Below are 24,183 nucleotides of genomic sequence, written 5' to 3'. Positions count from 1 at the left end.
CAGGTTTTGTGCTCCACCCGTTGCCTGCGGTGATCTGTTTAGCCTTTGGTCGACATCTGCAACCCACATCTGTAACAAATTCTCAGATACCCTATCTCTCAAATGTTTTGCATTTTTTATTTGTATGGTAATTTTCTGGCAAACTGAACATTGTAATCATAGTTTAGGGTTCAACAGTTGAAGATGAAGCTGTGTGTAGGTCTGTTTGTCTAAAAAGGAGTATTTGCATCAGTTCATGAGCAGTTGCAAACTGTTGCTGTGCAAAATACCTAAGAATGCAAACTGTAGGCTATGTGTATGTGTGCATTGTCCCTGGCCAATGCAGATGGTAGGCTGGCAAGTCTCAGACCAAGGAACAGTTCTGTTTTCTTCATGTAACTAACTACTATTGAAATCAGCAGTGTACACAAAATTCAGGTGAACAGAGTTGACAGCAGTGTGCAAACAGTATTTGCACACATATAGTAGGCGACATATAACACACACAAAAAATAAATAAATAAATGGGGGTGTAGAGTAGGCTAATAAAAGATCTAAGATGTCAGGGGTTTTCTTTCTTTAAAGACATTTTCATAGTGACTAAGTAAGTTCATGCTTTTCGCATTTTAGTAAGCTCATTGATTGGAGAGGTGATTTGAATTATAGACGGAACAGACGCAATGTTGGTGTGGATTTGGAGAATTTTTGCTTGTGAATAAAAATGTTTGCTTATTACCAGGTCTGTCTGACCTAGATCATGTTAGTTATGAAGCGGGCAGCAGGCGCCCTCTCTGGCTCCGCCCACCACTGTCCAAACCGGAAGTTTAGCTGTTGTTGTCACACTGGAAGAAAATGGCTGCTGCTCCGACTTTTTTTCAATGAAGACACTGAAATTTCAATTTCATTTCGTTTTCTTGCATTGGAGTTACAGTCGACCGCTATGCAATCTGAAAGGCAAGCCCATCCTATTGGTTAAGATTGACGTCGCTGCAACGGTTGGTGTCTCAGATGACAAATAGCGTAGCTGATAACTTGCAGCTTGCCAAGGAACAGGCTAGCATGCTAACGTTAGCCATGTTAGCCACCATCAGGCATCAACGAGCTTGTTGCTGTGTTTAGCCACTCGCCTGCCTGTGCTCACTATCGTCTGAGTTGACTAACGGTACCCGGATTTGCATGTTGTGCACTTTTACTCTGTTGAAACCTACGAAATATCAACAAACGGTTAAACAGCTGAGATGAAAGTGTCTAGCTCGAGAGCCCAGTTAGCTGTCTGTGTCTGGTACCTGAGTGAGTGCCAGCCAAGCTCTCCTCTGTCTATCATTACTGTCCTAACAACTTTACACCGAGGGCATGTGTGTTCATGTATCTGCTGTTTATTTGTGCTGCTTGTGATATATTATGTGCCGTGTTTCGGTGCAGGGTGTGAATGGTCACTTTAGGAAGGTGACAGTGTGGGGCAGAAAGGACAGCATCGTCTACCGTCGCTCGCCTTGCAACTGGCGGGTGGACCACAATGGTAAGCTGCATTTCTGTTAGGTCGTTTATCTCCACATATTCATCGCTAGCCTGGACATCCACAGTTATGTTGTTTTTTGCACCAGATGAAATTATTTAACCTTAAACCCTGACCAATGCATGCCATATTCATTGTCTGCCCGTTAATGATTGGAGCTTGATCTGTGTTTAAATGGATTCTTATTTTCACTCATAGCAACAAGTTTTGGAATATGCATTGGATCGAGCCGAGGTAATGGCTGTTATTTCAATATTGTGTGTGTGTTTGTTTGTGAAAGAGGAAATGAATAGTGTATGTGCAACCACTGATTGCATTTATTGATTGTGATAATCATGCACTACCTATTCCATCATTCATTAACACAGTGTATTATCTGTTATACAGTACATTGTTGAAAGTGCTCGACAACGACCAGCCAAAAGAAGAATCTCATCCGGTGGGAGGAAGAGTTTGTATCAGAAGCTCTATGAGCTGTACATAGAGGAATGTGAGAAAGAGCCAGAGTTAAAGGTTTGTATTGTTAGAGTTGAATCTCAGTTATAAATAGCCCCCTTTCCACTGAGGGCCAAAAGCCAAAGTACTTTGGCCCCGGAACTCTAGCCTGGAACTCAAGCACTGGGCTGTAAAGTGTTTCCACTGAGCAACCTGGTCCCTGCGTAACCATGACAACTAACTTACACAACTGCTTGTCATCAAACATGGCAGACAACACTGCTGTCAAATGTACCGTATAATCGTTAACATTAGTTTTAATTACTTTGTGGGAAGTTTTAAAAATGAAGAAGGTTGCAGGATGAGGCTAACATCATTCACATAAAAAAACAAAGTGTCATCATGAGTTCCTGGACTAGCCCTGTTTTGGCCTAGGCCAACCGAGTGGAAAGGGGTCAGGAACTCTGGAACTAAGTTCAAGCATCAGGTTTGGCCCTCAGTGGAAAGGGGGCTTATGTGTAATTATGGACTTGCATTAGAACCTTGTTCATCCCAGTGTACTGGGAATGAGTGTTTTTTGGAAGAATATAACGTTTGGGATGCTAAACTGTGTTAACATATATCAGAGCTTGTTCACAGCATTAAACATGCATGCACAGGTTATCTGCTACCTTGAGGACAGCCTAAAGATTGCTTTAAAATTATGAACTGAAAATCAAATTTCAGCAATTGGAGCAATATCTCACTGGCACATTTTTTACATTATTTCTGTTTGTTTATTTTGGTAACTTGTTGGTTTGGAAGTTGGAAGTTCAAAACGAGGTTCTATTTTATTGCAGTGTATTTGCAGTGTAATGATGTCAGATTGATTGATAAACTTTGTTTTTAATCAATAGAAACATTGCACAAGCCATTAACTGTAAAAACATCCACTGTAGGAATAATCATCCACCTCCATTTTATGGAGAACGTTTTGTGCCATTCAATAATTTGCTAAAAAATGACTCAATTAGGCCTACACTTGTAACTCAGTGCAAACATCTGTCAGTGTCTGATCAATGTGCAGTAATTGTAGGGCTTTGCATTTTTCTTAACCTACTCCAAATAAAAGCACTGCTTTTTGGTCTTGGACTACCCTATTATTGTAGTTTTTCAATGGTTAGGGATCATTTGATAGTTTTGGCAATTTATTGCAGAGCAGCAAAGAGACAATAATATACCTGTTTCCTGTTTTCCCTCATTGGTCGACATGGTTAAAATGTGTAAGGTTTCTATTGCTAATTTGGATGATTGGTTTCTTATGTCTGTTTTTTTGTGTTGCCTTCCTGAAGAATTTGAGGAGAAATGTGAATCTACTGGAGAAGCTGGTGTCTCAGGAGTCCGTATCATGTCTGGTGGTCAACCTGTACCCTGGGAATGAAGGCTACTCTCTAATGCTCAGGGGCAAGAATGGATCTGGTGAGAGAACTCAATCAGTTACCTGCCTACCTGTCTACCTGCTTTTTTAAGGAAGGCTTTTTAGTGAATAAAGTGAACTTTCAGCAACTGAAACCCCTCAAATACACGGTATCCGGGACAGACTCTTTGTAAGGCAGTTTGTCAAGTATGAAAAAACACCACTTAATTTAAAGGAAAAATGTATTGTAAATCAGGTTTTGGTGTCGGTCTCTCAGAATCAAAGAGCAAGTTCTTCTTTTCTGTGTGTACCAGAGTCGTCTCATCTGTTACTTATATGTTTGTGTAACTTTCTAGACTCCGAAACTATCCGTCTGCCATATGAAGAAGGAGAACTGCTGGAGTACCTGGATGCTGAGGAGTTGCCTCCTATTCTGGTGGATCTGTTGGAGAAGTCGCAGGTGTGTATGCTTATCCGCACATGCACAAATGTACATACATACACCTGCATAGTTAATTTCATAGTTTTTGATATGTATTTCACTGGATCAGCTACAAAATTGAATTGAAAATGATGTGAATATGTGCTTACAACGATGCAAGTATTCTGCAACACACTCACAGGCTTCAGACATGTTTCATATTTGCATGTCATGTATCTAAAAGACAACAGCAGCATAACTTGCGCTCACCTTACAGTATGTTCTCATTTTCCCCCGTTGGTTGCTGTGGTTAGGACTGTGCAAGGTTTCTACTCATGGCTTACAGAGTTTTGCAATGTCATCTCCCAGAAGATTCCTTTTTTCTGTCTCTCCGTTGGTTAATATCCGCCATGCGCGTTGTGTCCCAGGTGAACATCTTCCACTGCGGCTGTGTGATAGTAGAAGTGAGAGACTACAGGCAGTCTGGCAATACCAAGATGCCCACCTATCAGAGCAGACACATCCTGCTGCGGCCAACCATGCAGGTAAACCCCATACAGTCCATCAGTAAACAACATGCAAGTGGAAACACATCTGTGGATTATTGACATAACTGCATAGTAGTAGAAGTAGTATTTTCAAATAATTCTCAGCATTTGGTTTAAGCTGCATGGTACCAGGTGGGCAGGGTTTACCACATCAAGAAAATTCAGATAATGTCGGGAGTTGGCAGTCACAGAAAAGTATATCAAATTGACCTTCAAATAGCCTACTTCACTACGGTTGTCTAAACTCTGTGGCTTTGTGTTGTCCTATGTGGAAAACCCCACTCAAGTAGGCTAAAAAAACGTAAAAAAAAAAAAAAAAAAAAGGATTTGCATATACGATTAAACCCAGGTATGATTTTGAGTTGGAATTAGAAGATCAAAGCTCTGACCTAGCCATAAAGACTAAGAAAGCCAAGTTGTTTGTGTCTGTTTCCCCTGCAGACTCTTATCTGTGATGTCCACGCTATGACCACTGACCACCACAAATGGACACAGGTAAAGTGGCCTGTGCATTATCTCAATTAGAAACAAAATGCCTCATCTCATTTGACCCTTCTCTATCCAGACATGACATTTCTCTCTCTCTGCCCTTTTTCTGTCTCCTTAATTCAGCCCCCACCCTGATTTCACACAGCTCATAACATTTTGTTGTATCTATCCATATACAGAACAATATTGATGTCAGTATTTATTTTTATTCAAGTGAAATGCATCTAGTGCCCTAAACATAAGACTCCTAAACATATTGCAATACAAATTTGTCATACGTGCAAGTATGTTGACTTTTTTTCTAGCTCTCTAATCATGTGCCACATCTTTTCTGAAACATATCTCAATTATCAAATTAACAGAAATATAAGTCAGTTTAAAGTAAAGCACGTCTTTTGGCTCATCATGTAAAGAACAATAGGATATAAAATGAATTTCCAGTTTTTCCTGGATCATGTTAACAAATTCTTTCATCCTCTGGTGTTTTATTGAACTTACCCTTTGCCTAGTACAAAAGTACAAAATTGTCTTGTCAAAGCCTTGATTCCCATTAGCCTCTTCACCTTCCACAGGCGTTGTCTAAAGTGTCTGTTGTCTCTGCTGCAGGATGACAAATTGCAGCTGGAGAGTCAGTTGATTCTGGCCACAGCCGAGCCGCTCTGTCTGGACCCCTCCATCTCTGTCACCTGCACTGCCAACCGCCTGCTATACAACAAACAGAAAATGAACACTCGCTCTATGAAACGGTATTAGACACACACACAGTCACACACTCCAAGGTTAGGGTCAATTCACTTTCAGTTCAGCCAATTCAAATATGTATAAATAGTTGTAATAGTATAAATATGTAGAAATAGCCGAGAATGAATGGTCTATCATGAAATGAAAAATGAAATGAATGAATCAGAAGTGAAGTGACCCCAGCCTTGAGCTTGCCCATGCTGTGCTATGATATCCTGAGCTGAGCCATGTCTGTGTGTGTTTTAGGTGTTTTAAGAGGCACTCTCGGGCGGCTCTGAACAGGCAGCAGGAGCTGTCCCACCTGCCCATGCCTCCACAGCTACGGCTCTATGACTACCTACAGAGGAGGAAGGAAAGGAAACCTGCCCCCGTCATAGACCTCAAGATCTCCAAGATCGGAAACGTCAGTAACCAACATACAGACGATTTGACAATCATAAACAGACAGTATACAAATGTGCATACATATACGGCTTAGTCATGTGGGGCTGTTTGCCGTTTTGGTCGTTGTCCCACACGATCAAATCTGTTTGTCTGCCCATCCACCTGCCTGCCTGTCCGTCACACACAATATCTCAGACAGCACTGATTAGATTTAGATGAAACTTGATGAAACTTAAAAATCAGACTGATTGGCCCAAGGGGGGCGATACAATAGTTGGTCATATATGCATTACTGATTGGCCTATTTCACAACAAGGCAACAGTAAACATGTTGCTCCCCATGAATGATGCAGTCGTCATTCGTGGGGGGCAACATGCTTACTGTTGCCTTGTTGTGAAATTGCTATTGATTGATCTGCCTCATTTAAAATAAATACACAGTGTTAGGTCAAGTGCATGCTGCGATAATGCCCTCTCACTTGTTTTCCTTTGCTGTCTTCCTCTCTCACTCCTTTCCCTGGCTGTCCTCACTCGCAGTGTGTTGACATGTGGAAACAAAGCAACTGCCAGCTAAGTGTACCGAAGGAAATTGATGTAAGTAGCTCAATACTCCTCTGTGCGCACACACATTCACACATCCCAAATGGCGTAAAATAAACCCCACTAAACTCACAGTCAAATAGTAATCGCGTAAGGCATAGCAACCCAGATGGATTTCCTTGTGTGTTCTAGGTGGAGAAGTATGCTGTGGTTGAGAAATCGCTGCAGTTGGAGGACTCTCAGCCCACTGTGATCTGGCCTGCTGAGGTAAACCTGGCAGCCGGCAGCCACAGTACAGCAGCATGAATGTGCTGTTAGGGTGCAGATCCATCATAGGTGTTTTCTGCAGCCAAAAATGAGCGTGGACAAGCTAAGTGTTGCTATAATGTCTAATGCGCCATAGGAAACAAAATGGACTCTTTCTTACCCACTGTATCATGTGTAATAATAACGCACAGCTTTTTGCATTTGTGCTCAAAAATGCATTTGTTCCATTCCTAAAAAATGAGAAAAAGATGCGAGCATAAAAAAAGTGCCTTCAGTGGATCCACACCATCAGACAGATTCCTTTTTCTTGATCCGCTGCAATATAATTGTGCTGAATATCAAAGCTGCAGTAGATGTTGAACAGAGCTCTAAATTTCACGCATGCTTCTGCTTTTCTGAAACAAAAACATGAGGCTGTTGGGGTTTGTTCTACATGTCCTAAAAAGCCCTTTTTGTCCCATTGTCTTTCTCCGTTTTGTTCACACAGGAGGTTGTCGATGACTACACGTTTGAGTGTGAGGTGGGGGGTCAGGCCCAGAGGACCAAGGTGTCCATCTTCCAGTCGATGGGAGACCCGCTGGTGTATGGCAAGATCTACTGTGCTAAAGAACCAAAAGCAGAGGAGGACAGCACAGACCTAAAGCTCATACATCCACCGTAAGGATAGTGTGTCTGTGTGTGTCTGTGTGTGTGTGTCTGATTCAAATGCATTATTGTATCTCAAACTAAACTCTGAGTTCACTGTATTTCTTCTCGCTCGTTCACAGATTCCTCATAGGCTCAAAGATAGATGCAGACCGGTAAGTCACTTTGTTTGCATTTGTTTAGATTCATGGTACTTCAGTCTTAACACACAGATATTAGGAGTATGCTATATTGGAGAATATGTTATATATATTTTGAATTTCCTTTTTTTTTTTACAGGTTTCTTACTCAGTACAAAGGAGTGTACGAGAGGGATGTGAAGTGTCAGGTGAAGATGTCCCATAACTCAGGCAGCGTGGGACAGGGGCCTCCCTCCCCCAGCAAAGATATTGAGGTGAGTCCTGCCTCACTCAGATCCAGGAAGGAGTCCAGGTTGGGTTGCAAGACTTTTGCATAGAAGTTGAAAGGAATTGACTCCTCAAACCCAAGCTACTCAGCAATTTTGGTAACAGAGCTGGTACAGACTCAGCTGAGACAGGGGGCTTCACCTCCCCATGTCTAATATCTGCAATCAGTTGTTTTTGCTTGATGAAACAAAGATTTTAATCAGTTATTGATTATTAAAGAGTCAAAACTACAGCATTTTCACTCTCCATGTTACTTATCTGGAGTCAACACCTACTGTCAAGTGTGTAGGTGTTGTCTCCATCACCACCACCTTGCAGTTATTGTCCCTGTAGTATTATTGATCTCAGTTAGCTCTTGTCAAGTGGTGTAGTCAGTACAGACTGTGGAGTATATTGTGTTAAAAGTTTAAAAATAACTGATTATAAGAAAACTAACTGGAGATGTGTTTCACTTGGCACTCTGAACTAACAATTGCCTCTGCTGTTGTGATTTGTTATCAGTGTTGGTGAAGAAAATTACTTTTTAGCATTAGTGATACGGTGTATTTGTGGGTAACAGACTGGTTTTAATGTCATCTGCAGGGTGATAGTTTTTCTGCACTGGTCCAGACGTCTGTGTTGGGGAAAGGGGTGAAGCACCGGCCCCCTCCCATCAAGCTGCCTTCAGGATCGGGCAGCAGCTCCTCAGGTATAACTGCTGCTTGTCTCTCTCAACTCCGGATCTGTACATTTTCATCTCTGCAGATCTGCAGAGAATAAATACAGCTCAAGCAATATGCGGTGACCCTGCATAACTCCAGACAGCATTAGCATTGTGGTAGAAAACAGATACAGAAACAGAGACAGGGAAATGAGATAATTCACCTCATGCTTGACCCAAAGGAAAAATCCACCCTAAAACCCTTTAATGCTGTTAGAGAAACAGCTGTTGGCAATGTAACTTTCATTTCTGGGCCCATTTTGTTGTTTTGTGGTGTATTTTTCTTATTACCATGGACAAATAGCTAAATGTAGTGACATCACGTCAAGATGTTTCACCTACATGTATAATCCACAGCCAAGTAGAACAAGTTCATGGTCCTCTGGGGGTTGTTTAAAGGCATTCTGGGAAATGTAGAAAATCTGAAGTAGAAGTAGACATGGCAGGTTGAGGGAAAGTGGGTACAACAAATAGGTAAATTGCAACACATCACAAAATGACTCCCAGAATGCGTTGAACATCACAGATTGATGATATTTAACACTGTTTGATTGTCTGAGGGTGGATTTTTCCTTAAATGGCTAGTGATTAGACTGCTCACCAATACTGCTTTCACACTGAACTACTGGTGTGGGAAATACTCAGGTGAGCTGTCCGTGTGATAGGGTTGACCCTGCAACCCTGGTCAAGATGAGGGTTGAGATTCTGGGTCAAACTCCACTTTGTGTAAAAGTGCAGTGTTTTTGTCTTGCCATGTTAAACAGAGAATGTAAAGACATCTGCTTTTGATTTTTGATAATGTCTATAGGACATTCCCATGTACAAGGCTCAGTGTGAATTTCCTCCTACACCGAATGGGCCCAGATCAGCATACTGCAATATTCCTGCGGTCGTGTGTGTGTGAAATGCGAACAAGAAGCGTCTTAACTCCTCTCTGTTCATCAGGTAATCCATATAGCTCCCAAACCACCAGTGGTCTACTCAAGTGTCCTACGCCCCCTCCAGCCAAAAGCCAGTCTCTGAACAGGAAGCACTCCCTGGAGCTGGGCCAGGTGGGCCTGCTGTCCCCGGCCTCCCTCTCACCCATGGGCTCCACGCAGAGTGAGTACAGCCAACTGGTTACGACTAACGGTCGTCAGGTGCCGTCGCAGCGCTAAGGATGAGTTGTATTGGAACGTCTTACATCAGCTCCTCTCAAGGCTCCTAAGTTTCCCAGATCTGGAACCTTTTTGACAAATTGTGGAAAATGACTTTGACAATGTCCAGGTTAGGTCAGAAATATGGAAAAGCACAAAAAGACATGAAAGTGTGGAGAAATGTCTGGAAACTGACCAACGCACAGCCAGTTGCACCACAAGCGCTTTTCTCTGTGGTATTTCGTATATCCTAACTAAAACCAGCTGTCAAGCAAATTGTCAGTTTGAATCGCATTGCACTTTATTTTGCCCAAAGGCTTCACTCAAGAACACTGTTGCTTTGTCAGCTAAACGGGTGAAATTTTGGCATGACTAGAGCTTCACAGTCAAAATAAAATGTTTCAGTTGTTATAAAGGAATGTCAACATCCTACAAATTAGCAGAAGTGAGGATTTCAAAGCAGTTAAAGCCTCCCCCTGGACCCTAACTCCTATTATTTGGGGTGTGTATGTGTGTGTGAGAGTGAGATAGCTTTAGTAATGAATAAATAACATGTTCTAAGAGAAAAGCTGGATCCCTGGAGCACTGTTTGGAGCTACGATGAAACAGTTTTGCTGCAAAGCTTCATTGGTATCTGCAAAAAAAGTATTCCTCTAGCAATATATTTTCTGTGTCCTCTTTAATGCTTTTATCTCTGTTCTAACCCACTTCCCCCTCCACCCCTCCAGGATCGGGGACCCCCAAGCCATCCACCCCCACACCCACCAACACGCCCTGCTCCACCCCGCACCCGGCCGACTCCCTCAGCGCTCCTCTCTCGGTGACCCCCACCCCTTCGGACCCCCCCATGGTGCAGACCCAGTCGCAGCCCACCCTCCTCGCCCCCTTCACCCAGCAGCAGCTGGCTCTGAGCCAGCCCTTACCCGTCATGACCATCCCCCTGCCCACCATGGGTACGTCAATCACCACAGGCACCACCTCGTCGCAGGTCATGGCCAACCCCGCGGGCCTCAACTTCATCAATGTGGTGGGATCCGTCTGGTAAGGAAGTGAATTTTCTCTGCAGTCTTTCTCCACCATAATCCTTTAGTTCCATTTGTATCCTGTGTAGGAACGGGACGATACCCTTATCTCACAATATGATTTGATACGCGATACAGGGTTCACGATTCGATGCAACTAGGGCTGCAGCTATCGATTATTTTAGTAATCGAGTATTCTACCGATTATCCCATCGATTAATCGAGTAATCGGATAAGAAATACTTTTGCTTTATTAAAGAGCAATAGTAAATATACAAAAGAGAAAAGCTGTCCGCACGAAGCTGTCCATACGACACTGTGATTTACTGAAAACGAGGTGAAATAATAATTATTATTGATATTTATTACTAGGCCTAAATATCATACAAGTTCATAAGACTGGCTAATGTACATTTATTTACTATGTTGAAGGGTTGCCCTACACCTGCTGACCCTACTCACTGCAATCAAACTAAACTGAATATACCTGCTGTATTGGACTGGTGCATTTTAGGCTCCAATTGCTACTTACACCACCTGCTATTTTGCTTTCTGGGGTATTTTATGCATCACTGTGAGGGGAGTAGGTGTGTGTGTGTGTGTGTGTGTGTGTGTGTGTGTGTGTGTGTGTGTGTATGTGTGTGACTATCATAATAATAACATGAATGAAGCTCAGGCTTTCACAAATTGACTGCAGCATTTTATTTTCTGTGGTTATTTTCTTGAGCAAAACTTAGCTAACTTAGGGACATCATAACTAGCCACCATATTGATTTACGTTCTTAACTAGCCATTACATATAGCCATAATTCACGTGCATTCTTTACTAGCCTTCATCTCATCCCGTTTTAATATTAAGTGCTGACTCCGCCCACCCGGCCAGTTTCGGCGTACGCCGGTAGCAATTACAAGTGGACCATATCCTACAGTCCCTGCTCTCAGCGGAGGGAGGGAGCTACGCTGTGTGGGAAGCGCTGTGACCGTCAGACCTCTCTGGATTAGACAAGCAAGTAGAGAAAACCGGCATCAGCCGAACCAATTTATTGCCAAATGCTTTGGGATTCAACACATTAACATTGCTTCCCATGGTCAGAAAAAGTCGGCAGATTTGTCGCTAGTCGCTTTTGAGAAATAAAGTCGCCAGGGGGGTCTGAAAAGTCGCTAAGTCTAGCGACAAAGTCGCCAAGTTGGCAACACTGGATCCGAAACTTTGGACACTTTCTGTCGTTTTCTCTGGCCTGTCTCTTCTCTTCGCCCCTCGCTATTTTCTCTCTCTTTCTCCAGCGCGTTGTGCAACAGTAATAATCATCCGTGCGAATCACTGAGTGTGTATATAGTTATATGGATTAAACGAAGCTTCGATGCAAAGAATTTGCATCGATGATTTTTAGTAATCGAGTTACTCGAGTTTCTCGAGGAATCGTTTCAGCCCTAGATACAACCATGATACGATGTAGTCTGACTGTGCAGAATTATGTTCATTTCTGAGCCACAAGTCTTTCTAGCAATGGCATTGGCTTGCTAGAATGTAAACAACATTTTAAAAATGTCATTACAAAGTGCCAATAATATAATTTGGATGGAGAGCTTGTGAAATTGTGATGGTCAAGCCGTCTCATTTGTGATTACTACAGCAGAATAAAATGGAGCTAATATCACGATTCATTTTTCTGCCCCATGATACGTATTGTCACATTTTTGTATTGCGATATATTGAATTTCAACATATTGTCCCATCTCTAATTCTGTGGCCTTTTATCACAACAGTATGATGTCCTGCAGTCATATGTTAGTGTTTCTCATGACGACCCTGTTTGCATGTGTGTGTGTGTGTTTTTGTGTGTGTGTTTTTGTGTGTGTGTTTTTGTGTGTGTGTGTGTGTGTGTGTGTGTGTGTGTGTGTGTGTGTGTGTAGCAGTCCCCAGACCCTGATGAGTGGCTCCAACCCCATGCTGGGTCCAGGCCTTAACCTGAGTGGAATCCTGCCACCTGGAGGGCTGATGCCCACCATGCAGTCCACAGCACAGACCGGTAAGACATCTAAATTTGCACGTCCCCCTTATCCATTGCTGAGAGTATACAAGGTTCCTATGGGCCTTGAAAATCCTTGAAAGTTTGTGGATTTAATCAAATTAAAACAAGGCCTTAAAACTTGAAAGCAAATGGATGAACTTGAAAATACTTTAATTGTTATTAAATTATAGAGCAATAAATCACCATATGACACGCAGACACAAACATGCTACAGGGCAGCAGGGTGGTGTAGTGAGTAGGATGACCGCCCTTCAAATGGACTACGCTGGTTCAAGCCCCATGTTGCATCCACCTTGCTAAAATGTCCTTGAGCAAGAAACTGAATCCCTACCAGCTCCAGGAGTGCTGTGTTGTAGCTGACCCTGACCTCTGACCTCCTTTTGGCAGGGAAAAGCATCACATTATGCACAGATTTCACCTAAGGGGTTCTGTGTAAGATCAGCCTTTTGCAGCCCGTCTGGAGCAGATAAGGGTTCATTGTTTTGCTCAAGGACACTTCGACAGGGATGAACACACATTGGCTGCTGCAGGAATCAAGCTGCTGACTTTACACCTGAGAGACAATCTACCCATATAACCACCAGTCAACCATGCCGACCACTTGGGGCTATAGTTAGGAAAATTAACACTCATTGGAAATGTGTTGTTTCCCATCTGCATTGTTCTGCGTCAATGATGGAATTGTGGTGTGTGTTTTAGGGAGTCCGTTTGGCCTGAACAGCAGTGCTGGGTTGAGACCACTGAACCTGTTGCAGGTATGACACTGTAACCAGTTAGGCTGTAATACTGTTGGTGGCATGCATTGAATCTGGTGTTTGGCATAGAAGCCTCTGTCCTGATCCTGCACCTGTGTTACCCCGCCTGTGTTTGTATTCTCTGAACAGCTTCCTCTCCTCACAACTTTCCCTGCACCTCACTGCACATGCCATTTAGTGAACGCCTTTATCAAAGCTGCTTCTAGGTCCATGAGGGCATAAATTTTTTTTGGATGTGTTGTCCTGATGGGAATCAAACCGCTTACTCTGGCAGCATTAATGCCATGAGCTGCAAAGGATCACTAGCAAAAGGCTTTGCTGGAGTGAGGTCAAGGAAAAGTAGCAGAGGAAGGAAAAGGGATAATCTGAACACAGGCACAGTTTGATGAATGATGAATGCTTGTACCGTCCCCTTTATAGTCCTTAGTTGTATTATTCTGATAGTGGCAATGGACTAGCTACCCCTTGTTGTTTGATTGCTCTGATAATTCTCCCGTCTTTCCTCCCCTCTACTCTTGTCCCTTTGGCTTTCTCTGTGCATCAATCCTTTCCTTCTGCCTCTCCTCTCTCAAACCCATCCTTCATCCTCTTTCTCTCCCTCTCCATTACTCCCCCACTTTCCGTTTGTTGGTGTATCTGTGTATGTGTGTGTGTGTGTGTATGTGTGTGTGTGGTTGACATCTCCAGATCCCCACTGGTCCTCTCATCTTTAACTCTCTGCAGCAGCAGCAGCTGTCTCAGTTTTCCCCACAGCAGAGTCAGTCAGCCACTTCCAGCCCTCAGCAGCAGGGGGAGACGGTGAGACACACAATCACACATAAGTAAAAAAAAAACAAAAAAAACACACATACACACATTCATTTATGTAGTGGGGGCAAGAATATGCCTACCATTTCTAGATTAAATCTGGAATTAATAACATTTGAATTTCATCTGTTTTTCCCAGAACACAAACTTAATAGGGTCTATGTTTACAATTACTGACTTTTGTCTTAATAAAATATAGTGTGAGCGGCAAAACCCTCATGAGAGCTAAAGCTATGACCAAAACAGGGACAGATGTTGAACCAGAATCAGAACCAGAATTAGCTCTAGCCACCACTGCTACAAAATAATACAGGGGAAAACACTGCACGGGCTCTGCTCTCTCTCACTCAAAGTCACACATACACACACATTACTTTGAATCTATATCAATACCTGTGGAAGAATAGATTCAGATTCAGCTTCTTTCACACTGGTAAAGGTCAGTAAAATAACTGTTTTTTGAAATGCAGCATTGCTGATGCATCATACCCCTGTACACCTTGTACAGTGCCTTCAGAAAGTGTTCAGCGCCCTTGACTTGTATACATTTCGTGGTGGTTTGGCCTGAATTCAAAATGTATTCAACTAGGATTTCTATCGCAGTGACACTCCAAATTCAGTTGAGGTGCATCCACATTCCTCTGAATGTCCCTGAGAAATCTCTACAACTTGGAGTCTGCCTTTGGCCAGTTGGACATGATTTGAAATGAAATACATCTCTATATAGGGTCCCACAGCGCATGACAGAGTAGAAACTCCACCATGAAGGGTATAAAACAATTTCTAAAGTGTTAGAAGTTCACAAACGCACAGTAGACTCCATCATTAGGAATTTTAGTGTGGGAGACTCTTTCTGCAGCTGGTCGTCGGACCAAACCGAGCAACTGGGCAAGATGGACCTTTGTGAGGGAGGAGACCAAGAACCCAAGGACCACTCTGACAGAACTACAGAGCTGCTTGGCTGTGAAAGGAGATCTTTCTGGAAGGACAACAGTCAGTTCAGCCCTTCACAAATCGAGGCTGTATGGCAGAGTGGCCAGATGGAAGCCACTCCTGGAAAAAAGGCACATGATAGCACGCTTGGAATTTGCAAAAAGGCAGCGAAAGACTCTGGGAGCAGTTGAAGATTAGACTTTTCAGACGTAATGCGAAGTGCTATGTCAGGCAGAAACCAGGCACAGCTCATCACCGATCTTGCACCATCCTTACCGTGAATCGTGGTGGTGGCAGCATCATACTGTTGAGGGTCTTTTCCTTGAGACTTTGAGACTTGTAGGGATAGATGGAACAATGGATGGAGTCAAATACAAATTTTTGAGGAGACCCTGCTTCAGAGCGCCAAAATCCTGAGATTGGGACGACGGTTTATGTTCCAACAGGATGATGACCCCAAGCATACAGCCAAATAAACACTGGAGTGGCTTCAGAACAAGAATGTGAAAGTCCTTGAGTGGCCCAGCCAGAACCCAGACTTTAATCCCATTAAAAAAAAAAATAAAAAAAATATGTGGAATGACTTGAAGATAGCGGTTCACAGACGCTCCCCATCCAACTTGACCGAACTTGAGCAAATCTGCAAGGAAGAATGGGAGGAGATCCCAGAATCCAGATGAGCCAAGTTGATACTGACATATCCAAGAAGACGCTGCAGGAGAAGAACACCGCAAAATGCAGAAAAGGTCGAGAGGGTTTAAGACTTTCTGAAGGCACTGTAACAGTCACTGGCTAAATAGATATTAGACAGTAGACAGGTGAGGGTGGTGAATGTGTGTGTGATGACGATCTCACTGTCTTGTGTTCCCTTTGACAGGGTGACCAGGGGTCGGATCAAAGTTTAGGAAACCAACAGACAGCGGTCATCAACCTGGGAGTCGGAGGCTTCATGTCTCCACAGGCAGCAGGTATGACACACACACACACACACACACACACTTAACCCACACACCTCTCTCTCATACATTTCTCTTCATTGTTCTCCAGTCCAGTAACCTACCTACCTGTACATACTCAAAGTGATACCATGCCACTAACTAGTACTAATGAGATGAGTTTTACTAATGTGTTCATTACTGCGGTTACTGTACAGCAGGACTCATATAGTCTGTAACTAAACAATCATTTTACTGAAGTAAGCCATTGTTCCGCTCACTGGAGCATTTAACCACTGTCAGGAGAAACTCAATTTCCCCTTCTTCTCTGCTACATTCTCTTGTTTTTTTTTTCTGTTGTTTTCCCCCCCCACCCTTATTTCTTTCCCTCCTGCACTGTCTTGTCTTCCTCTCCTTCTCTTCGACCCTCTCTCTACTCATTCGCACCTTTCCGGTCCACTTCCTTCATGCTGTTTTCCCATACTTCACTCAAAAACACCCACACACACGGCTGTTTTATTTCCTTCTTCCTTCCTTTCCTGTTGGTGCTCCTGCAAAATGTCCTCCTCCTGCCTTCTCTTCCTCTCATCACTTCTCTCCCGTCTGTCCTTTTTTGTATGGCCCTTTTGACTCTGCACCACTGATACTACATTTCCCCCCCCCCCCCCCTCCTATCCTCTCCCACACTTGCCTCCCTTTGCCTGTCTACACACACTATCTCTCCATACCTCACTCCATACCTTCGTCTACCTCTCTTCCTCTCTGCCCTTCGCCTCCTTCCTTCTGGGGCTCCTCCCTCCCTCTCCCTCCTCACCCCTCCCTCCCCCTTAGTGCTGTCCCAGTTGGGCTGTGGGCTGGACGGGTCTGGGCCCCCGCTGCCTTCTCCAAGGCTTCAGCAGCAGCACCAGCCACAGATCCAAGTAATACAGCAACTTTAACATCTATATACACACATACATCTCTGTGGGACCCAACTACTGAGACATAGTCCTGGGATACTCTACATGAGACTAGATTCAGCAACCAACTCTTCATGTCTTCCTTTATCTTGCAGGCAGGTGTATGCTGTACAGTACATTCTGTCAGAGATTTAGGCAGCTTTGCTTCATGCTCTGTATTACAATCCAAGAAAGACAGGAGTTTATTTTTCTTTCTTTTACACAAAAAGTCAAGTGTTTTCATCAGACCTGGGCTAAATGTATTTGCAGTTTGAATAACGCTTTCCAACCATTTGCATCCATTTATTAGAAGTATTTCATGTGTCCCCCAAGAAACAAATACAATTTTAATGACTTGGAATATTTGAAACCATTTTTAATATTCATTGACTTTTATAATGGTGTAGACACCCGCCTAAGAGAATCATGAAGTTTCACTAACCTAAATAAAAACTAGTCTATATCTTTCCTGTTTTCCTAAATTTGTAAATTTTTTACACAAAACAGTCTTAAAAATGACTGTTTGAAGAACCTTTTTTTTTTTTTTTTAATCATTCCTCATCACATGGCATCCAAATAATATTTTCAGAATATATGGTTGATGCATTTTTTTTTTCCAACTTCAAATGAGTTAAAGCTATATTCATCCCAGGTCTGATTTTGTTCAAAATCTTCCTTCACCATCTGCCTTCTGGCCTTGTTTTTATGTTGTAGACACATTCCGTTCTCACCTTGCCCTCGCCATCCACTCCATCTTGTGTTGTATGTTTGGTTAATACATTTGTTTGACATAGATCGCTGCAGTCCCGATACTCCCAGCACCCCAAACACCAGAGCTTGTGGCACTTCCAGCGGCAGTAACTAACAGCGCGTCGCACTGGGAGGCATGTTCTTACAAAGCATTCAGCAACAGTCCGCTTCTATCAGCACCTGCAATACTGTCATCAGATACATGTTGCTCAAATGTTGCTATGCAAACTGACAGATTAGACATGGCAGGCTCTTACACTGTAAGCATGAGATGTGTATCGTATGGTAACAGTGGATCTGACCTTCTGTTTTTGCCCAGTTGAAGTTGCTGACTTACTCAGAGCAGAAAGCACGGTTGCTAAGCTGCATGTCTGTTGTTGCCAGGGTCACAGCGTGTCTCCAGAACAGCTATGACACCCGCAGAGCGGTTGACGTCTTAACGCCACTGGTGCTGCTTGACTGTATCCTGCCTCACTCCCCAACACAACTCCTCCCCCCTCTCCCTCGCCCCCCCAATCTTGAGCCCATGTATCTCTCTTCCTTCCTTTCCCTTCCCTCTGCAACCCATTAACCACTCTTCTGTGTTTCTCTATACACTTGCTCCTGTATGTCGTACCAGGCTTCAATTCAGCTTCACTAACACATGCCACTCACGGACTGTCTGCAGCACAGTGCATTCTGCTGAAAGTCCAGGCGATACTTTCATGAATCCAATTTCAGTAAGGAAGTCTGCCCAACACTGGCGCCAGTGAATGATATTTTACCACGCAGCAGATGCCCGCACAAGCATATTTGCACTGCCCAATAACTAGATCCACAGACGACAAGTGTTGCTCGTAGTGTCGCGCTGAAATCCCTTCTGATGTTTTTTTTTTTCCTGTCTCTTTCCCCACTGGACAGTTGCAATTCTTGCAGCACCAAATGCAGCAGCAGCAAATGGCTATGGGAGCAGCAGCTCCTCAGGGGGGAGCGCCGCGGCAACATACCGCCAACCAACCAAGAAGTAAGAGGAAGAGGAGCACGCCACAACCCCTGCCTAAATCATGACAGACAACACAATCACACACTAAAACCCCCGTCATCATGAGGACATGAATGATCCATACTGTGCTCTTTGTCGGTCTCACTGTGGAGACCGCAGACAAAAACAAAAGACTTTTTTTTCGTCCTTTTTGTTTGTCTTTTTCTAGCTGAGAAATGTAATGATTTGTATGTAATGGTTGTCAGAGGTTTTGGAGAACCAAAACTGTGTCCACCATAGAGGATGGGAGTTTTTTTTAGAGCAGGGAGCCCTACACTTAAAAGAACCTTATTGATATTTTTGAGATGAAACAGAAAAAAAGACGGTTCTCATAGGTAGGGGGCTTCCACAGTAACATATTTCCCCTTCAGGAAGACTTTCTCGTCGGAGGCCCTGTTGACCGAGAGGATCATTAACGCACATTCTCAGAGGATTCCTCATGAGCCTGCCTGATCCTCCTGTCTCTGCTTGGTCGACCCCGGTAGAAACTGCCCTTACGCACGGATCCCGGCTGAGCTTAACTCACACCAAATCCTCCACGTAACCATTACATGTGAAAAATGCAAATCTGACCTTGGAGTAGTGCCTGGGGGCAGCCCTCTACCTCTCAGTCTGTTGGAAGTCTTTATTCTATTAACAATCCTGGCACAGGGCTCAACCGAGGACTCAAGATCAACATGCAAGACGGTGTATCTGCTTTTGTACAGCACATTTTGAAAAGGCATTTCCTTTTAATTAGTTCAGGAGCCATGAGCGTATTCTTACGAGACATCAAGCGAGCGTGCGTGTGAGACATTTCTGGACACTGAGGAATAATTTTTTAAGCGGTCTTTGTCAGCAGTTTTATTGTTATTAAAAAAAAAAAAGAATATATATTGACAGTGGAAAATACAGCTTTTAGATAAAAGTGCTGTTTGTGGCTCTTTATTTTGTCGTCTTGACGCTCTGTGTGACTTTGTCGATGAGTTTCCGGATCTCTCTCTGCCGCGCCGCGGCTCGGCTGATGCATTCCTGCAGCTTCTCTCCTGACAGGGACGTCCCGCCTGAGCCAGAGGGGAGGAGGGTTTAGTGATTTATTTATATTTTTTATTCAACCTGAAAGAGCAGTTTTAAGTATTAATTTGAAGGAGTCACTTGGTTTGGCTGCTAGTTAAACGCACATCAAGGTGAGATGCTGGGCTGTAAAAGAGTCACTCACCCGCACACTAGGAACTCCATTCATACACCTTTTATTTATGTTTCAATTCTAATGTGGATTCTGACCTGACCATGATCCACATCAGATTGAGTAATAAAAGATGTATACACCGAGTTCGTAGTGTGCAGGCTTTACTCTTCTGTAGCTAGAGAGGTAAACTACTTGACTTCAGACCGGGTCTAGGTAGACTGTCTGACCCCTAGCTTTCTCTCACTTTGCTCCTCATCCACGAGTCAGAGCTAAGTAAAGCTAGGTTCACTCACTGCTTTTCTAAATATATCTGATAAATATGATTTTCTCTATAGAAGTGCCCATAACCAGCAACAGAAAGGCAGTTATGAGAATCTGTAATTTTGAAGCGTTTCAATACACCTGATGCCTTCAAATTGATACTGATGAAAGGGACAATATAGGTATTCAAAAAACAGCTCTGCTAATAAGGCTAAACTAATCGACCTTTGATTTATACATTTTGCTGTTTTGTTATCTAACTCAGAACATAATATTGAACTACATGCAAGACTTGCAACTGAAGCTGAATTTTACTAATTTGGGGATTTGAGATGGAGCCTGACTTGGTACTCTTAAAAAAAAAAAAAAGCCAAGCCTGATCAATTTCTTCAGCCTTGCTTTTGTGCAATTGCTAAAAAAAAAAAATCAGTTTTGCACTGAGTATGAAAAGGGAGAGTCATATCACTACTGGCTGCATTGCGGACCTGGTTTGTGGACACAGCAGAGCCGGTCTTCCTCATCCGTCACCACAGTGAGGTGAGCGGTCGACAGGCTCTCCTCCTCAGCTGTGGGGTCCACGATCAGTATGGAGCTGCACAGAGGAGAGGGCAGGCTGGGTCACATGGATGATGGAGGCAAACTAAAGGAAGTTGTCTTCAAACACTGAGCATACCTACTGGAAATGTCTTGATTCACTTACTTGTCAAAGACACAAAAAGAGGCACCGACTGGATGTTTGTGAATTCGCAGCCCATTCCTCTTCTCTGAATTCACTTGTGGTCCACAGGTCTCTGTGTCGATGGTGACTTCTGGAAGTTGTGCTGTGGGCAACAGGGAAACGATGAGGGAAATGTACCGAGAAAAAGCAGCCTAGAGAACAAAGATGGGCAACTCTTGGTGGCGCGGGCCATAAACACTGTAGTCAACTTGGGATGGAAAGGATGTGTGGAAGAGGAATAAGACTAATAAACAGAAAAATACCTGCCTTTCATAGAGACAATAGACATATATTTGATAACTCAAGATTCCAAAGATCTAGGAGTTTTACAACATTTCTTTTGATAATGTGATAGTGTGCGACTACTCTTCAGGGCAAAAATGTGATATGTACCACCACACTATTATTGAATAACAGAAAAATACAACATTCAAGATATTTGTACTCGAGCCTCTAGGGACCTTGGTTTAGTAGTGTGAGTAGTAATTGCTCAATTCTGAATAGATTAAAGCCAAAATGTCATTCCTATAGGTCACTTGGAACCCATAAATTTCATATGGCATATTACTAGCAAACATGATCATATATAGGCAAGAAAATGATCTGGAAGTGACAATTTAAAAGGTCCACAGTTACAGTTACATCACAGCTATATAACATTGGTTTCATGATTTTTATAACATTTTATTCAACAGTGATACCTTTTGGGGAAAAAAGAACAAGGCTAAACGGTAACATTCAGGAATATGTCTGAAAAATATTTCTGTGTAAATTATACACCACCAGTGAACTCTTATTAATGCTGTCATGTTATTCACTTACTGTTCTTCAGGGCAGCCAGCAGGGCGATGATACAAGCGTCCAGTATGTTCCCGTCGTAGTCGAGACACATGATGTCACAGTACAGCACCCAGCAGAGCTAAAACCAGAGTCAGAAGAATCAGGACCTGTGACCCAAAATCATGAACCACAATCTGACAGTTTATATAAAGTACGGATTTACCTTTCCTCTTTCAATGCACAAGTCTTCTGTCTGGATCACATCAGAGCTACAGTGCCAAAAAAAAACAAAAAAACAATATCTTAGGTTAGTGAAAGACACTTCTGATGGTCCTGTGAACTGGAAACTGAGAATAGATGCACAGTAGACTACAGCACCTCTCGATGACATCAGCGATGAACTGGCTGGCGGCCTGTGCCTGTTCCCCCGGCGGACCCGGCCTGAAGCGGGACGAACACAGAGGAGGCAGATCCACGTTCGGCACTGACAGGTGGAAAGAGTATTACAGTGTTACTCCAGTACGAGTGCAGTTACTGTGCTGATATTTGACTGAGGTAGAGGTAAAATTGCTGGTGTTTAAATCCAAATCAAGTAAATGTAAAAAGTAGCCAATTTAAAATGTCCTCAGAGTAAAAGTTACTGAGTTACTTTTTTAGAAAAGAGAACTTTGTTAGATGTGATCATTCCCATGCAAAAGGACAAGAGGACAGAGTTCAAACTAGATTCTTTTAATTGGAAAAAAATGGAAATTACAAAATAAAGTACACAATGTAAAGCCAGATTGCTCTTCTATTCTTTGCTGACCATTCACTGTGAATGGCTCCACAATTGGCCAATCTACGCTTATGGAGAGCTGACAAAATTTGTACTCTGTAATTGATGTGATTCAAAATGTAGTGAAGTACAATACTTAAGTCAATATGTACTTCAGTAAAACTACTGACAGTACAAGTACACAAAAAAAGCTACTCAATTACAGTAATAGGAGTAGATGTAATTAGTTACTTGCACCAAGACACATACACACTCTCAGGCATCGAGACACAGGAGACATCAGATGTCACACACTGAGGTCAGATCACACTAACATGAAGAAGTTTACACACACTCCACTGACGACTCACCGATGTAGCCTTTAGTTGGTGCTTCCACTGTAGGGTTTGCCAGCTCCTTTGGATGAAGAAACACAACAGAGTCAGACATTTATCTTCATCAAGGAAACTCTCTGGCACAGATTGTTTCATAAGGTTTTTTAACTACTGTGTTTATCACTTACCGCTTTGATCCCGCAGATGACGGTGGTGTTTCCAACCTTCACCAAGGCTGAGCCATCTGCTGTGGATATGGAGCCTGAGGAGAGAGAGCAGTCACACAGAGAAATAATCCCATGTAGATTAAAGATTAAAGAAAATGCACTCGTAAATCATTCTTATATACAGCCATCAGCGTTTTGCCTCACCTATATTCAGTGTTGTGGTTCTAAATTCTCCCAGTTCCCTTCCATCAGGTCGACAGTTTTCTTTCTAAACAGTAAAGATTTGTATGTTAGACCATGTGCTGCTGTTGACTCTATGGATAATCAGTAAGGATTAAGAATCAAAATGAATGTGTATCAACTATTCTGCCCTAACTACTTTTTGTGTGTTTTTCAAAAGTCAAACATCATGACTAAAGTTTAGATTAAATTCTAACAAAAATTAGACCGATAGGTGCAACTCATCACTTCTGTATCAAGAATACTTTTGTCAGGACAGAAGATGATGAAGATGAAGATAATGAGTATTTTTTTCAGCTTTGTAGAGCAGTGCTGGCTGAATAAGGATGATGTTGTTTTTCTTTGTTTCTTTGTTTTGTTTTGTGTCACTGACCAGAAAACTCCTGTGGTACTCCAGGGGCTCAGCAGTCCTGAAGGTGCAAAAGTAGAGGAAGAAAGAGGAACCGAAAAGTGGTTGTTATCTTAGAAACTGGAGTAGGCATGAATCAAGAATGACAGACCCAACTCATTCACTGATGATGGCTGAGAAATCACACACACTATCAGACTGCTCAGAAAATCAGAGCGGTAAGAGGCTGTTCTTGTTATTTACGTTATCCAGATTTTTCTCTGTCTACACTACTGTGGTCAGATCGATGTCAACATGATAGTGAAGAAACCACTACTTCTGTCATGTAAACTCTCCTTGGTCAGATATGCGTGGACCATGATGATCCACTGGACAGGACACAACTCTTCACAGGTCTGTATGGAGTGTGTTATTAAAGCTTGTCATATGGAGAAGTCTTCTGTTTTTATACCAGCAATCAAAGATCAAAGGTAATCTAACATATCGGATAATTTCACTCCGCAGCTATAAGGTGAAACTTAGATAAAAAGTGTAATTTTCACTGTAATATAGACAATCTTACTTGAAACCAGCCGCCATGATGTTTTGATAAACCACGTGGGTTCGGTGTACG

The 24,183-nt window shown here is 42.8% G+C and overlaps 2 protein-coding genes across 3 annotated transcripts; one reads left to right on the top strand and one right to left on the bottom strand.

Annotated features, from left to right (window-relative positions):
- The first annotated feature begins 827 nt into the window (after positions 1-827).
- On the top strand, positions 828-19,541 carry supt20 (SPT20 homolog, SAGA complex component). Of its 2 annotated transcripts, XM_071903955.2 has the most exons (24): positions 828-933; positions 1,402-1,498; positions 1,694-1,729; positions 1,883-2,008; positions 3,262-3,388; positions 3,683-3,786; positions 4,176-4,292; positions 4,737-4,790; positions 5,391-5,530; positions 5,772-5,928; positions 6,447-6,503; positions 6,642-6,716; positions 7,204-7,373; positions 7,484-7,516; positions 7,641-7,755; positions 8,351-8,456; positions 9,414-9,569; positions 10,333-10,645; positions 12,541-12,656; positions 13,359-13,414; positions 14,102-14,212; positions 16,032-16,122; positions 16,921-17,009; positions 18,678-19,541. In XM_071903955.2, exons 2-24 carry the CDS (start codon positions 1,496-1,498, stop codon positions 18,822-18,824), a joined length of 2,499 nt encoding a protein of 832 aa, XP_071760056.1. In that variant the 5' UTR covers positions 828-933; positions 1,402-1,495; the 3' UTR covers positions 18,825-19,541. The 2 variants fall into 2 exon arrangements, with proteins under 2 accessions (XP_071760056.1, XP_071760058.1); XM_071903957.2 differs by lacking the exon at positions 16,921-17,009.
- An 85-nt stretch (positions 19,542-19,626) lies between these two features.
- Positions 19,627-24,162, bottom strand: exosc8 (exosome component 8). The gene is made up of 11 exons (XM_071903958.1): positions 24,133-24,162; positions 23,595-23,631; positions 23,186-23,249; positions 23,003-23,076; positions 22,851-22,896; positions 22,104-22,209; positions 21,949-21,994; positions 21,768-21,864; positions 20,928-21,048; positions 20,713-20,819; positions 19,627-19,841 (listed from the first exon to the last, which is right to left on the bottom strand). Exons 1-11 carry the CDS (start codon positions 24,147-24,149, stop codon positions 19,723-19,725), a joined length of 834 nt encoding a protein of 277 aa, XP_071760059.1. The 5' UTR covers positions 24,150-24,162; the 3' UTR covers positions 19,627-19,722.
- Between the last annotated feature and the right edge of the window lie 21 nt (positions 24,163-24,183).

Source organism: Centroberyx gerrardi, chromosome 11 (assembly GCF_048128805.1).
Source record: "Centroberyx gerrardi isolate f3 chromosome 11, fCenGer3.hap1.cur.20231027, whole genome shotgun sequence".
In the NCBI taxonomy this organism is placed as follows: Eukaryota; Metazoa; Chordata; class Actinopteri; order Beryciformes; family Berycidae; genus Centroberyx; species Centroberyx gerrardi.
This window is presented reverse-complemented; position numbering and strand designations above follow the sequence as displayed.